We start from the raw sequence: 15,078 nt of genomic DNA on the forward strand, positions 1-15,078 counted from the left end.
ATGTCTGCACCCTACAGTTCGAAGAGGCTAAGAGTGAAATGTCAAATCAGTGTAAATCATGTGAATCTTGGTTCGGGATTTTTCTTTCACAGCTCTATTCTGATTTATGAAAGACTTGGTGTCATATAATTTCATCTGGACACAAACCACAAGTATTAGAGTCTCCTCCATGATCAATTTACAAATGGTTGGCACTTCCGTGAATCAAAAGGGGAGGCCACCCATTCGTCACTACCAAATCCAAGTCTCTGATTGGTCAAAGTTTGACCCAGTATAACTTGTGACGTGTGTTCAATGACCATGCGTTTTGTACGCAGAGCCCGAAAACGGTCATAGAAACTCGTGTGAACCCCAGTATTTTGAACGTGGAAGCCCAAACGTTCATTAACATACATTTTTCATTGTGGCCACTTGAACAAATGTTGGGCAGTGTGAAGATAGACATTACGGGTCCTAACTTTTAACAGCCACATGTATGTTTACCTGCAAGACACTTGGAGCAGTAATTCTCTGTGCTCACTCACCAGGGGCTCAGCCATGATGATGCAGATCTTTTGCTCTGACACGTTGGTGAAGTTGGCGAACAGACTCTTTAGGACGTACTCCCCCGGCTTGCTTTCCGGGTCGACGCTGATGGGCATCATGGCTGGAGGACCTCTTTCTCCCTGAGGACAGCTGACTGGAGGTACAGGAGGTTTACTGTATCCGTTCCCCACTGGTGATGCTGCAAAAGAAAAGTAGAAACTCCTTCAAACACTTAGCACAATGACACAGATGAGTCTGTGCTAAAAACACAGTTTTTCAGACATTGTTCCCAACACATAACTGAGTTGGGCTGTAAAAGGGCATCATCTCACCCCAAATTTCCTTTTTCTTTCCTGCTGCTTCGCATGACGGGGCACATATGGGAATGAAAACACCATGACCAACAGCTGGTGTTTTCATTTCATACCAAAGATGTCATTGCCTTTAGAGGGAAGCATGAATCCTGTTCATGTGACCATCCTTCAGCCACTGATGCAATGTGGAAAAGTTTAACCAAGCATGGCTTTACTCAGGCCTCAAACTCCCATAAACTAACTAAAAGGTTAAACGTTTACTCAGGTATTACACTCAGTCTAAACATGTGTCGTCAAGACACAAGAGAAGTAGCTATTTTTAAAAAGGAAAATGTTGATTTAAGCCAAAACTTATTTACTGCATCCCTTGCAATTACAACTCCCCTAGTATTTATCTGCATGCAATAGACATGACACAACAAAACCACATCTGGAGTGACATGACGTCTGCAATGTGTGTGGAGCAAACTGGAATGCATAACCCAGGTCACACATGAAACAAAAACATCTATGTGATGTCATAGATGTACCGAAGAGTTTCAGTCCAACTTGAGCACTAAATCTTTATCTATAATCCATCTTCAATAATGTTTGCTGAAGCCTATTTCAGCTACTTCAGGGCAAAGTCAGGCAACACCCTTGATAGTTTGCTGGTCCACTGCGAGGATGCACAGTTACTGTCACCTAAAGGAACTATTTTAAAACCAATCAACCTATAAGCATGTGTTTGGACTGCATGCTAACTACACACAAAATGAATCCAACTGGGATTTGAACCAGAGTCCTCTTGATGTGAGGTGACAATCCTAGGCACCATAACACCCTGCTGTCACACACTAAATGTCCCAACATACAAAGACATAAGAACCTGAGAGTTCATTAAATAGCCTAAGATTTCACTTCAATCATCTTTTGATCTTTGCACAAATGTTCACGGTGGTCTTTTATTTATCATTATGCTGTTTTTAAGCCAAAACAAACAAAAAAAAACCTGTGTTGTTTTCTAGGACATAGTTTCTGCAGAGCGGCAGGAGTTTATTTGAAATATGCCTCTGAGTTGTGGGTGGGACTATTGGCGTAGCGTGAGCTTGCTTTTATCTCTCACCATCCCTTTGTTTACCATCTCTCCTGCACAGCCTCTCATATCCGCCAAACTAACACTAACATAAAAAAAATGGCGAGCAATACTGGAGCTAAGAAAAGGAAGACATACATGGAATTATTTTTCTCAAGGAAATGCATCAAAATGCAGCAGAGCAGGGAGCTTGTGGCCTGCCAAATTGTCGTTTCTACAAAACAGTTTTTCAATTGGCATCTTTTTTGTCTGCTCCTTATTCACAACAATTTGAATAAAGAAATACTCAGAAATTCATGTTTAATGCTAATTTTCTTTATATAGGTCCTCCATTATGAAAAAAAAACGCTACAAGAACATGTTAAAAACACCAATAACACCATTTTCATTGGAGTGGTGCTTTTAAACTGTTAAAAACAGAAATATGTCTATGGTGCTTAAATCAATAAAGTAATGAACAATGCAGGTATATGGTTCAGTTATGACTAAACAAAAACCTAAACCATATTCAGAGGAAACAAATGACAATAACATTATAATTTATCAATCTTCTCAATAAAAAGGTGTAATTTGCAGTACACATACATGAATAAACCAAAAGTAAATAAATAAATAAAAATTGTCCGCATTGACCTTAATAGAAGTATAAAAGAAACTAGCACATTTCTAATCTGAACACACCGTAGATTATTTTTTGTCAGCAGGTCTTTCCAGGTCATTAGGTATTTGTATATCTTAAAAAGAATGGCCAGCATGTGTTACGACCATTTATGGCTCTCAGGGCATGCTTTCCGCACTAGCAACTCAGCACCTACCAAGGCCTTTGATGAAGCTGATGACGCTAGCTGTACTCCAACACACAGCGGTCCTGTCCATGGTCCAAAAGGATTGTACACTTTCCAGGATTGTCCTGACTTGAGATGAATGCTTGCTACCAAAATCCACCAACCTTTGTGTCTTGCATGTCAGCTGGCCATGTTCCCCTGGGTTTAGTTTCCATGGTGACTAATAGAGACGCACCGCTGATTCTGCTGGGAGACCTTGCTTATGTAGATTTCTTTTCCTGCGTCTGGGCTGCCTTGCTAATGCTCTCTCTTGCCTTGTCACCAACAAGTGCATTCGAAGACTGAAGGTCAGGTGGGAATTTTTAGCTGCACAGTGACGAGGGGGCATGCTATGGGGGCATAGCTGGGTGCCTATTTTGGTCCTGGGGTAAACACAAGATTGGCAGGGCAGGCCTCCCTTCCCCTGATCCTAAAGCATGATGAGGAACAGTCAACCAGAGGGTAAAGTCTGTTCTTCGTTACAAAAAACACCATTCGATGAAGTTCAAACCATGACCGGAGGACTAAGATCATACTTTTTTATGTTTTAGATCATACTAGTCCAGGATTTTTGACAAGTAGCACCAACAGAATCAAATCAAAACTAGTTTATTCCAAATTCGCCATAAAACGTAGATAAAAAAGAATAAGGGAACCTCTGTGGGTAACCAGTGTCTTTGCAGACACTCAGTCTCAGACACATGTGACTCTGCAAACAAGGAGATGGGCCACAGCACGCATTACATCATCGTCAAGCTGGAAACACCCTGAGCATGGTGGTGCTCTCAGGGGGACAATGTCCACAAGCTAACAAGTCTCTGTTTATACACACACACAGTCTTGTGCATACAGTGAAGACAGAGTAAACTGAGTAAACAGCCACTTCAGCAGTCGTTTGTGAACCATGTGGGTGGATATTTAGATATCCCTGACCTCCTTTAACGGGCAGAAAATTCCAGTTTAAACATGGACTTCTGAGAATATTTTCCCAAACTTCTATATTAAAACTGAACCACTGTTGAGGAATAAATAAATGTTTAAATAATAAATGTTACATGTAATTTATGCCTTAATTGGTGTCATATTTTTATGTATGGAGTGGAAATAAACCATTAGTAAAAATGAATTTCAGCAGAAAAAAAGTGGTGAATTTAATCTTTTATCTATATATGTCATATTGAATTGACTATGTGAGTAACTTACAAGTGTTAAAAACGTTATTTATCAATCTTTTAACCACTCAATGCCTACAGATGCAAATATACGTCAAACCGCTTTTGCTACAAATTTACCGTCATTTATTATATACTTCAAAGCAAAAACATTATGGATACTTTTTTTTTTGTTAGAGCTGTAAATACATTCAAGTATCAGTGGGTTAAAAATGTGCAAATTGAAAAGCAGATTAAATTGGTCATAAATTATTGACCATGAATTTCTTTTTCATCAATTGACATCCAACTGGACTGCTGTGGGGAAGCAGATCAGGTTAATAATAAAAGTGCAGTACTGGGCTACTTAAACGCCTATATTTGTCACTTTTACTCAAAGAAAAGGCACCTAATCAAATACAATTTAATCCCTGCCTAATTGTTGTCTTTTTATAACTGAGTAAACTTTCTTAAGCATGATGCTGAGCATCAGTCATAAACATCATAGAATTTTAAGCCAATCAACTACAAATTTAAAAAAGGGTGTTTTTAATGACAAAACACAAGTTCTACCTGAAAAAAGTAAATGCACTATATGTATTTATAGGGATCCCACCATGCATGCCTCCTCCAGTTCATCTCCTGCTCTGAGTGGTTGACACAGAACTGGCCTTTAGGCAGTTTGGACAGCAGACCTGATGCTGCTGCTGCACAAAGCCAGTTCTGTGATGCTGTTTGTCACTGTTTTATCAGAGCTCAACACACTGAGGACAGGTTGCAATGCAAACAGCATCTGACAGAAAGCCTAGAAACAAAGCTAGATAGATGCACGTGTACTTCAACAGTTTAGTCATTTGAACCAACCAGAGAGGAAAATTTTTAATCCATTTTACCAGTATTTGTCCTGGAGTTTTGAAAGTTTTGTCTACACTGTTGTCATGCAGTAATATAAAAGGATTACATCAATAGGCAGAATATCCAATGAAAATGATAATGACGTAGTTCAGCGACTGCCCTGGCCTGTATCACTTCAGCAAAGTGACCCACTGCAGTAATTATGCAACATCACCGGGAGGTATAGTTCAGTGTTGATTTTGCAGACAGGGGGCAGCTTGTGCTGTTCTCTATTTATTTAACTAAAATCTAAAAGTCAAACCACCACCTAAGCATTGCTGAGTATGGCAATAACCTGGAGCAGGAAGGCTCTCCAGTCTCCAAGACTCTGTGAAGCTGGGAACTCTGGACAGAAAATGCAACCCTTCTATCTCCAGTAATCCTATTACCACTCCTCACACTTAATAAGAGCTATTTGGACTGTGTTTGTGAACTGATATAAAAAGTTGAGGAACATAAACAATCTAAAGCAGCCATGCTTAGCAGAAGTGGTACAGCTGAGGTCAATTTAAGTAGTGTTAGTCAAAGAATAACATTGCAAAATGAGAAACAGAAAGTTTTTGATCTGCTGTTCCTTTTATATATACTAAAAAAGTTCTTAGCCTGATGTGCTGCGCTACTAAAGCTTTAGTAGCCGCTAACGTTCAGTTTTGCCACTCTGAAAAGTAGCAAGATTTTACCCAGAGAGGGGAAAAAAACAGATGAAAACATGAAAACACTACTTGGAAGTGGAGCTTCCAGTGCGGCTGCAGCTCCATCCACTGAGCATTACACTTGATGAACTGCTACTCACTTCCACTCAGCGACTTTAGCAGGGACTTGATGCTGATTTCAAAGAAGCCTGAATCCTGCTGGCTGGTCATGGCTGCAGCTTCCTGCCTCCTTTTAATTTTTCCTCCGGCGGCAGCTGCAGCAGCAGTGGAGCTGGAACCAGCAGGTGGAACCTGCTGTCACCTCACTGTGACGCACGCAACGCTGTGCTGACGAGACCCTGAGACAACACGCCAGCCCTGCTTTACCCCTCCTCTTGTGTGCTGTCCTCGGCTATCAGCCCCCTGGTCTCTCCCCCCCTCCCTCCCTCCCCACTGCTCAACATCTCTAACTCTGCAAAGCTGAGGCAGGCAGTGGGCGGCAACGCAAGCTCCCCTTTAAATAACTGCATGGAGGCTGAGAGTGCAGGACACAATCCTCTTAGCTGAGGACAGTTAATAATAGCTAGTGTTTGTTTATGTGCAGAGCCTGGGACTGTTGACAGTGCTGCATTTGTGGTGACTTTTGATGTGAGTGTGAGAAAGTGACAGGTCATCAACACGGACAGAACCCCTGGAGAATACAGGAGGTATGAGACAAAACAGAAAGATCCCTAAAAACGAGCAGGCAGATGTATTAAACTAAACGAGGATCTGGGGAGGCAAGAAAACAACTGACAGTTAAAAACAGGTTATGTCTGCATGGGACGCTTTTAGGCTGCAATCAAATACCAGTACTTAATATTCCTGTTAGTTCATGTGTTTGTCTTGTAAAAGATTAAGAAAACAAACAGTAAAAGCAGATAATCAGCTCTGACTTAACCTTACCTCTAACCTGATTTCAGCTTAGCATCTGAAAAATGTCTTTGTTTTTAAACACAAAAAAATTTGGAGCAGATAGTTGTGTAAGGAAAAAGTAAAGTTTAGAAGCAAAACCAAAACCATTTGCGTTTCTTTTCGATATTTTCACAAAATATCAGGGGAGCCAGTTTAGCTCGTGCTGGTTTACGGCGCCTTCCGTCCGTGTGACCAGGGTTCGATTCCCTGTTCCCTTCTCTGCTTCTGTGCCAGTCCCAAGCCCAGTTTGTCTGAGAGGGTTGCATCAGGAAGGGCATCCGGCGTAAAACCTTGCCAAGTTCACCGTGCGAATATTCCGCAATGGTGCAGCTGATTCACTGTGGCAACCCCTGATGGGACAAGCCAAAAGTGAAAGAAGATTTTCACAAAATATCAGATTAAGCACTCCTTTGCTGTTAGATGTAAGCTCAGGTTTTTCTCAGACACTTTTGCTCTGAATAGATACAATGCTGCAAAATAAATTGCCGCCTTTATAAGATTTATTAGGAATAAGCTGCTAAGCGAATGTTGTATATAGTTTGTAAGAAGTATTTATCAAGCTAAGTTAACTTTTTAGATGATGCCACTGAACCGTTGTGTAGGTAAATTAAATAAGGGTTTGTGTAAATAAATGTTTATTTAAAATGTAAGCTGGGCTTAATTTTTATGTTTAGATCATTTTCGTTTTCCTTGATGTCCCTTGATTTACTTTTATTGATGTAGTGATAGGGGCAGATACGTTTTCTTCCTTCTGCTTTATTTTATTTGTCAACTGTTACAATTTTACTGTGTATTGTATTGATGTTTTGTACTGATATTAAATGAAATAAATGTTTTTTTTAAAAAAAGCTGAATCTTAACAAAGTAAAAATTCCCTTATTAATAAAATGTGTCTTAGTGACTAGAATTTTTTTCTTAAAATAAGAATCCCTGGTGAAACCATTTTTCTTACTCCACTGGCAGATGTTTTACTATTTGTTTTTAACTTGTTTTTTAGTGGGGTTGTTTTTTCAGTGAATATTGGACAATATGGGCTGCACGGTGGCGCAGTGGTTAGCCCTCTTGCCCCACAGCAAGAAGGCCCCTGGTTCAAGTCCTCTGAAAACAGAACAACAATGGGGGACCTTTCTGTGTGGAGTTTGCATGTTCTCCCCATGTATGCGTGGGTTTTCTTCGGGGACTCCCACCGTTCAAAAACATGCTTCATAGGTTAATTGGTCACTCCAAATTGTCCGTATTGTGAGTGTGCATGGGTGTGTGATATGTGTGACCCTGCGACAGACTGGCGACCTGTCCAGGGTGTCCCCTGCCTTTGCCCATCAGTGGCCGGGTTAGGCTCCAGCAGCCCCATGACCCCAAAAGGGACAAACGGAAGAAGATGAATGAAAAAAATGGATGAATATTTGACAATATGAAAGCAGCTGTCTTTAAAAACACATGCACATATAGACATATTCAATCCCTCTTCCTCTGCCGCCTCTCAGTGCTCTTAGTGTAATCCTATCAGAGTTCTGACTGTCCATCAAGCCACAGTCACTTGACCTTGATTACATAACACGCTGCGCTGTGGGGAAGCCATCAGTGCTGCTAGCACGGTTTAGTAAACACACACTTTGACTTCCTGTTGTTTGAAATTTATATTTGTCATTAAAAGAATTTTTTAAATAAATAAATACAATATAATCTAGCCTTCACCGAGAATTAAAAAAGTAACAAAATAAAAGGACTTCCTATTTCCTGCTTCTTTAATAAAAAACAAGCACAAAAACTATTTTAATTAGTTCTGAGTTTGACCACAGCCAGTCAACAGCACACCACAGCTATGGGTAATGGAAAAAATATTTGGATTGTGCAAGAATAATTCATTATCTGTGTGGTTATATCATTTTACACAGCACAAGGAGAGGACAGTGCTAAAATTATATTCAAAGAATTGTATTGTACATTTGAAAACGTAATTTTAAGGTTTTTTAAAAGCACTGTGCAGCCACAACTTCATAGCTCAAATAGAAAGATAATTCCTCAGTTATTTTTTTTCTCACATTATATATTATTTAAGTAGTAGTATACTTATTTATTTAAGTAGTATTCTAGCTTTGAAAAGTATTACATACATTATTCCGTCAAAATAAGATCCTGTAAACATATTTTTTCTTTTAAAATATAAAGTGAAAGAAAGAGATATCTCTGATCTCTGCACCATAAGCAGCCCTGAACCATTTTGGTTTGAGTTTATTCACTTGAGGAACAATTTGACTAATTTCAAATGGGTTATTTAAAAACTCAATGGAGTGCAACGCCATGACTTATCCATCATTTTTTATGTGGTGTGTTTGACATATCCAGTTAAACGTTCACCAAAGGGCAAACAGTTACATAATTCTCCAGCTGAAGCATTCTGACATCCATTCAAGGCAGCTGTTATAGAGTAAAACAGTGGAGTGGAGGCAGACAAACACAACTCAAAAGGCAGCTAATCTATTTAAATTATAATCAACAACTATCTTGTAGGATTTAGATGTTTGAACACTACTTTAAAAAATAACACTAAGCAATTGCATAAACCTTTATTAATGCTCTGTTGTGTTAAGTTAGCTTGAATAATAAAAGTTAGTTAAGTGCTAACTAATGCATTAATTACACTTAGTAGTGCAAATGAATGCACAAGAAGTGTCTGTTAATACCTTGTTTAGTAGTTAAGTAATACTTAATAATGCGTTAACTAAGGTCAATAAAGATTACCTAGCATAAAGTATACTTATCATTAAGTGTTATCTCTTATTTGTCCTCTTTGAATTAGCCTTTTTCAGAATGAAGGTACACCAGTGACCTAGGTACAAACTTCTGGTTAAAAAAATAAAAACATTATTTATGGTAAAACAGCCTTTTGGTTATGTGTAAACCTGTCAGGTTAGCAGGGCCCACATATACAGCAGAGGAAGTTTACTGCTCTTTGTAGCTTCTGTAAAAACCTGCATAATCACCAAATCTGCAGCCCTGCTTAGTGACAGCTTATCCAGCTGCCACGTTTACTCTGAAAACACCAAAACAGAAGAAGTGCCTCGCTGGTTGCATCAGTTGTGAGTGCATTTCTCTAAATAGCGGACAGGTCACACATTAAGCACTTATTAAAAGCATTATCAAGCTCTGATGGTGGTGAGGAATGTGAGGCATGTCTGTCTGGTACAACCAGTCTTTCAGTTATGAAGTTAAAACACCTTTTTCCTTTCCCATCATGCTCTGTGATTATGCTCCTCATGCCTTTTCTGTATGTTAGATGCTCAAACCCCCTGATAAATGAGAGCCAATCACACACGCTTAGATGCAAAGCTAATTACCGAACAGAACATTATTAACAAGCCACCAGCTTCCTACGTAACTGTATCAAATACTGAGGGACGCTGAGGAATTTCACAAAGTGATGGAAATAGTGGCAGCAATGAGTCCTGTGTAAACGAGGAGTATTCTTACAGAATAAAAAGAAAAAAAATATCAAGAGGATAACCATATCTAAAAACTGCACCTACTTTCAAGAATAGTGGGTCGCTTCTTTTGCCGCATCTTTTTAAACTTCCCTCTGAAATCTCTGGATGGGAATGGATCCAGCGGTGAGCTGGCGATGTGGCCCCGAAAAGCCTCATCTAGCCCTTCAGAGCAATCCGTTTCACTCTCAGCCACTTCTCTCACTGCACTTTCCTCTGAAGACATGTTAGATGATACGCTCCCTTTTTCATTCTTCCGAAAGAGCCATTTGAAGCCGTGCCAAATTTTCCCACCCTCTTTTGGTGCTCAGGATTTGATTCCTTCCCTTCGTTTTTTGGCAGATTAAATTCTTCCTCATCTGAGTGGCACCGAAGATTTCAGCTGTGTGGAGATGCAACCAACGTGGCCACCTCCAGTCCCCTAATATGTTTGAACCCCTGCACTTGTCAGGGCAGTTCAACAGCTTACAGTAACATTCATGAATTGAGTAGGTATTGAGTTACTTCCACAGACCCTCCTCTTTTAGCAAAAAAGGCAGGAGGCAGAGTGGAGAGGGCGGGAATAGGCACAAGAGAGCCTGTTCTGACAGCTACAACATACTTGTGCTCATCAGTCCTGGATAAATATCCTGTATTTGTCAGCACTAACTCTAAACAGACATTTATTGCTAACAGCAGTCTTTAGATGCAGCTTATTTCCAAGTATGCTCGACAACTTCTCCACAAATCATCAATGCAATCCCCAAACATCTTTCTGTTTGAAATTTGACTCCGTTTGATGTACGTTGTACTGTTTCACAGCATTTAAACAATATAAATAAGAAATATTTTCCACCTAAATTGTGGCTTCAAGTACAATACAGTCTTCCTCAGCTGCTGAAGTGAACACAAACTGGACACACCTTGAACAAAAACCAGTTTTTCCCAGTCTGACCTACATCTACAGGACAAACAGCCGCTGTATCCTGAATACAGTAACTTAAAGGCGTTTTCTTTTTTAGGCAGCAGTTACTGGAAAAGGTTGTTCCTCAGGCTATTTTATTTTTTATAACACCTTTTAATCCTGATTAATAAATTAGTTAATGCCTCACATCCCAATCTGCTGACATATTCACCTGATTTAATGGAAAAAGGTTTATTTTATTTCTTTATTAAAAAAAAATTTCTGCACCATTTCTACCCTTAACAAAAAGTAGTTTTTTTAAGTGTATTACATGTATAATGGTGACGTACTATACTTGAAGTTTACTTTTTATATACTACCTAATTTAAAATGTTTCAACTTAGTCTAACGATGTTTTCAAATACACCTCCTACACTACACAAACAGGTTCTATAATGTACTTGCTATACTTCTATTCAAGCACAAGTATATTTATACTGTATTTATAAATATAGAAACTCTGCTTGTATTTAGAAATACTTAATAAAATCAATTTCTAGTGTATTTTGTACATTTTTCTAAGAAATCTTTTTAACATAATGATATTTTTACATAAAACATTTTTACATCAAAATGTAACTTTGTCCATCATTGTTTTGGTTTCCAATTCAAATATAACTTTAAAATCTGAACCTGAGAACTCAAATGCTCCAATGTTCACTATGCCTCAGGATTTCACAGGGATAGTGCGCCCTCTAGTGATAAAAACAAAATCCTTCATAACTTCTGACGATAAGAACTCTAAATTGACCCCCATGTATCTCAGTTTTAAGTCCTATTTAGGCTCATAAATAGGTTCTTCCATTGTAAGTTCTCCTTTTCTAAGAATTTTTTAATGGTATGAAATAATCTTTTTATAGTGTCTTCATTTAGCAAATAAAAAAAATGTTTACATATATACAGTATTTCTTAAGTTTTACTAACGACCCCTTGTTGTTTTGTAGCCTAAGAAAAATTGTGTGGTAAAAAAGTATGTTGCATTCCTCTTGTAAACTATTGTCTTCATACATAAAAATGAAAAAAGTAAGAAAAAAGGCTTTTAAATAGGCCTGCACAATAACTCAAAAATGTATTATTATTGGGACATCAGTCAGTGCAATATACATATTGCAAAAATTATGTAAATTACTATAAATAGTCGCTCTAAATGCTCACACACATGCTATGATATTTATTTAATTGAAATTAAATTGGGCCCTTTATTCACTGGACCAATCAGATGGACCCCTTTTATGTTAGATACCCCTCTCCTATGAAAACGAAGGTCATTTAGGGGATAATTTAAGTTATGCAGACTTTTATTTGAACTGTAGCAGTGAGATGTATATTATCTATTAAATTATCTGTTTTATAAGGTTATGTATCCCAAGCCATATCGTCATTGGAATAATGATTACTAAGATTGCAGACTTCCCTTATGCTGTGCAGCTGCACTTTTAAAGGTTGCCGTTAACTGATAAATATGATCATTCTGATCACTAATAGTCCATAACACAAAACAAAAATTTTAAGCGGTGCCAATGTATTATGAAATATTTGGGTTTAAAGACTGTCTTTTTTAGTCTTGACTTTTTTTTCTCTCTCGTTGGGTTGCAGCATGACTGCCTGAACTGGAAATGAGGCTAAAGTCAGGGTGGCTGCTGAAACCAACACCCTCTGGTGGAGCCAGAGGGCTGTTTCCATGGTGAGATACTTTTGGGTTGGCATTGGCAGAGCAGTAGAAAATGAATAATTGATGGATGTCAGGTCCTAATGTTAGCGCAAATGGGTGGAAGGTTAATTCCGCCAATGCCCAAGGACACTGGTGCACCATCATTCTGCATAAATGAAAGACAAGAGCACTCTGAGGCAATGGACACTGGATTCACATGGGTGCTGTCTAAAACATTCTTGGCGTAATGAGCTGAATTAACCGTGTTTGTGTGTAAATTGCCACTGAAGTCAATTTCCTTTATTTTCTTTTTCGCTTTAGAACTTCAGAGAATAAAAGCAGCATTGGTCCACTGTACAGATAGTTGCCTAGACATTTCCACACTCCTGCGGTTACCTGGAATAGCTTTGCATATTAAACGCCAGGCTGTCAAACTTTAACAGCTTTTCAAGCCTTTTTCAGCCCTTTCCAATGTCAAGTTTTCCACAAGTCTGTGTTCAACATCAAGAAGCAGTTATAGCTGCTAAAGAAAACTAAAGAAAAAAAAGCAGCCAGTATCACCCATTATTCATTGGGTCATCTATTCTGTACAATATCCTAGTCACCAGACAAAAGACCATTCAAAGGCTGCAAACAAGTCAACAAATGGCACCTGTTCCCTGCTCTGCCTGCCCATTATCAGGCTGCTGAAGGAGGAGCTTCATGCAGAACACATGCAGCCACTGTAGCCTCAGAAAAGAAAAAAGATGAGGTGAATGTTGTGCCTCTCCAGTTACAAAGGAGGACACTCTTCTAGACTCAACAGGTTTGTCTTACTTTGAGGAGTAAATTATTGGTTGTTCTTGATAGCTGCGAATGAACCAGCACTACTTTTATCAAGAACATCTATCATGTTTAATTGTGTGGCATCAGAAACACCAAAGAGGTTGATTCAAAAAAAGTAAACCAATATCAACACGTTATTCTCCCTGAATCATTTGTCTGTTTTTAGGGAGATATGTTTTTGATACTGTCTGAAATTATTTACTTGCTGAACATAAAATTTCATAAAAATATGCTAAGACCTAACTCAGTTTTTTGGCAATAAATTAATGTCAGTTCAAGTCCACTATTTGCAGCAGCTTTAACTGATTAACCTTTGTAAAAACAGACCAAACTAAGCAGGAAATGTTGAGAAACACAAAAACGGAAAAGGTTAGAAAAGTTCAACTTTAGGAGTTTCTCAAATTAATAAAAACAGTGATCAGTGTAAAAACTCATTAGAGGACTTAACTAGCTTATACAAAAAGACAAGAAGAATGAGAGGTGTGCTTTTGTACAACTTTTATATATCAGTTGAGAATGAGAACAAATATACAAAAAAAGGTGTTAATTATTGTTAGATCCGCATCCATTCTTTAAAAATTGAAGCAACTGTTCTATTATGTCTGAAATTACTTAATGGCAAAATATAAAAATTCAGAATAATATGTTCAAAAACTGCTCACATCTATTTGATTTTCTCCCAGACTTCAGCTATTCAAAAAAGAGTGCATACAAAAGTTTGCGGTGCTGTTGAAAATGTATTTATCCTATTTACTTTCCTTTGAGACTGAGAAAAAAATAGAAAATAATTTAGATTATTTTTGTTGGATCAACATTCAATCTTTTAAACTGAAGCAGCTGTGCTAAAATTATACAACAGTTGTTCAAATGTAATCATTATTCATCATCTAGACCTTCTTTTTGCAAAAAGAGATCACCATGCAGATGAAAGGTGAGGTCACCTGTTCAGGATGACCTCACCATCTTTGAAATCACTTTTATAGAGTTACACCTGCAGGAAATCCTCAAGGCACTTTTTTTAACTAAAGCGATTTGAGCAATTACTCAATGTACATTTATTTAAATAGATCCATACATGAATCTGGAGAAGTCGGTTGATTAAAGATTAACCTTTCAGTTTCTGTTTGAGAGCAGAATGGACTTTGGTACTGAGTTACTTTACAATTCAAAAACATGCAACGTTCCTCTATATGTATAAAAAGCCAAAACATAGACAAGAAGCATTAATACGACATATTTCCACAATTTAATATTTTAATAAAAATGCATACAAACTTACTTAGACCAAAAAAAAGGAAAATAATATTGTTGTATTTTTTTTAAATGGGTCTGAAATAACCGGTAAAACGCAGAGAGTTTAATAAATACCTTCGACGGCGGGAGGCTTTATTTGTCTAACTCCATCCCAACTTCCGACGTGAATCTGAGCGTGAGTGTGTCCAGGAGAGGAAGCGCCTCTCGGGATGCACGCGGCTGCGTCCCGCGCGCTCCCTCCATTCGCACAGACTCCGCCCCCCCGGCCGCTCCTCCTAAATTATGAAAAACAAGGCGAGCTTCGGCTTTCTTCAATCTGCGTGTTGACCTCGTTCTGGGGCATTTGAGCCGCTTTGAACCACATCTGCTGCCCCACAAAAGCCTCAACTGCCTCTGTACAATCAGCTGTCATCCCAACAAGATTGTTTCTGCATCATTTGCAGCTTAGTAAATAGTCTAAATATAAAATACATATGTAAAGGATTTCAATTTTCCCAGCCCCGTTGTTGTATCTGTGTATTTAAATAAAAAAAATTGTTTTCCCTGTGTTAAGA

General features: G+C 38.4%; 1 protein-coding gene across 9 annotated transcripts in view; it reads right to left on the reverse strand.

The window, feature by feature from the left end:
* LOC101156597 (protein furry homolog) overlaps window positions 1–14,727 on the reverse strand; it is a 50,173-nt gene extending 35,446 nt beyond the window's left edge. For 2 of the 9 annotated variants that reach the window (XM_023961346.1, XM_023961344.1), the window contains exons 1-2: window positions 9,897–10,263; window positions 525–724 (exon numbers count right to left, since the gene is read on the reverse strand). In XM_023961346.1, the coding sequence (XP_023817114.1) occupies window positions 525–724; window positions 9,897–10,077 (381 nt within the window). In that variant the 5' untranslated portion in view covers window positions 10,078–10,263. Of the gene's footprint in view, window positions 1–524; window positions 725–2,729; window positions 3,012–5,576; window positions 5,809–9,896; window positions 10,264–14,638 lie in introns of those variants that run through there. The other 7 variants (XM_023961352.1, XM_023961347.1, XM_023961351.1 and 4 more) reach the window with 6 other exon arrangements.
* Window positions 14,728–15,078: the final 351 nt, after the last annotated feature.

The sequence above is a fragment of the Oryzias latipes genome, chromosome 13 (genome assembly GCF_002234675.1).
Source record: "Oryzias latipes chromosome 13, ASM223467v1".
Taxonomy (NCBI): Eukaryota; Metazoa; Chordata; class Actinopteri; order Beloniformes; family Adrianichthyidae; genus Oryzias; species Oryzias latipes.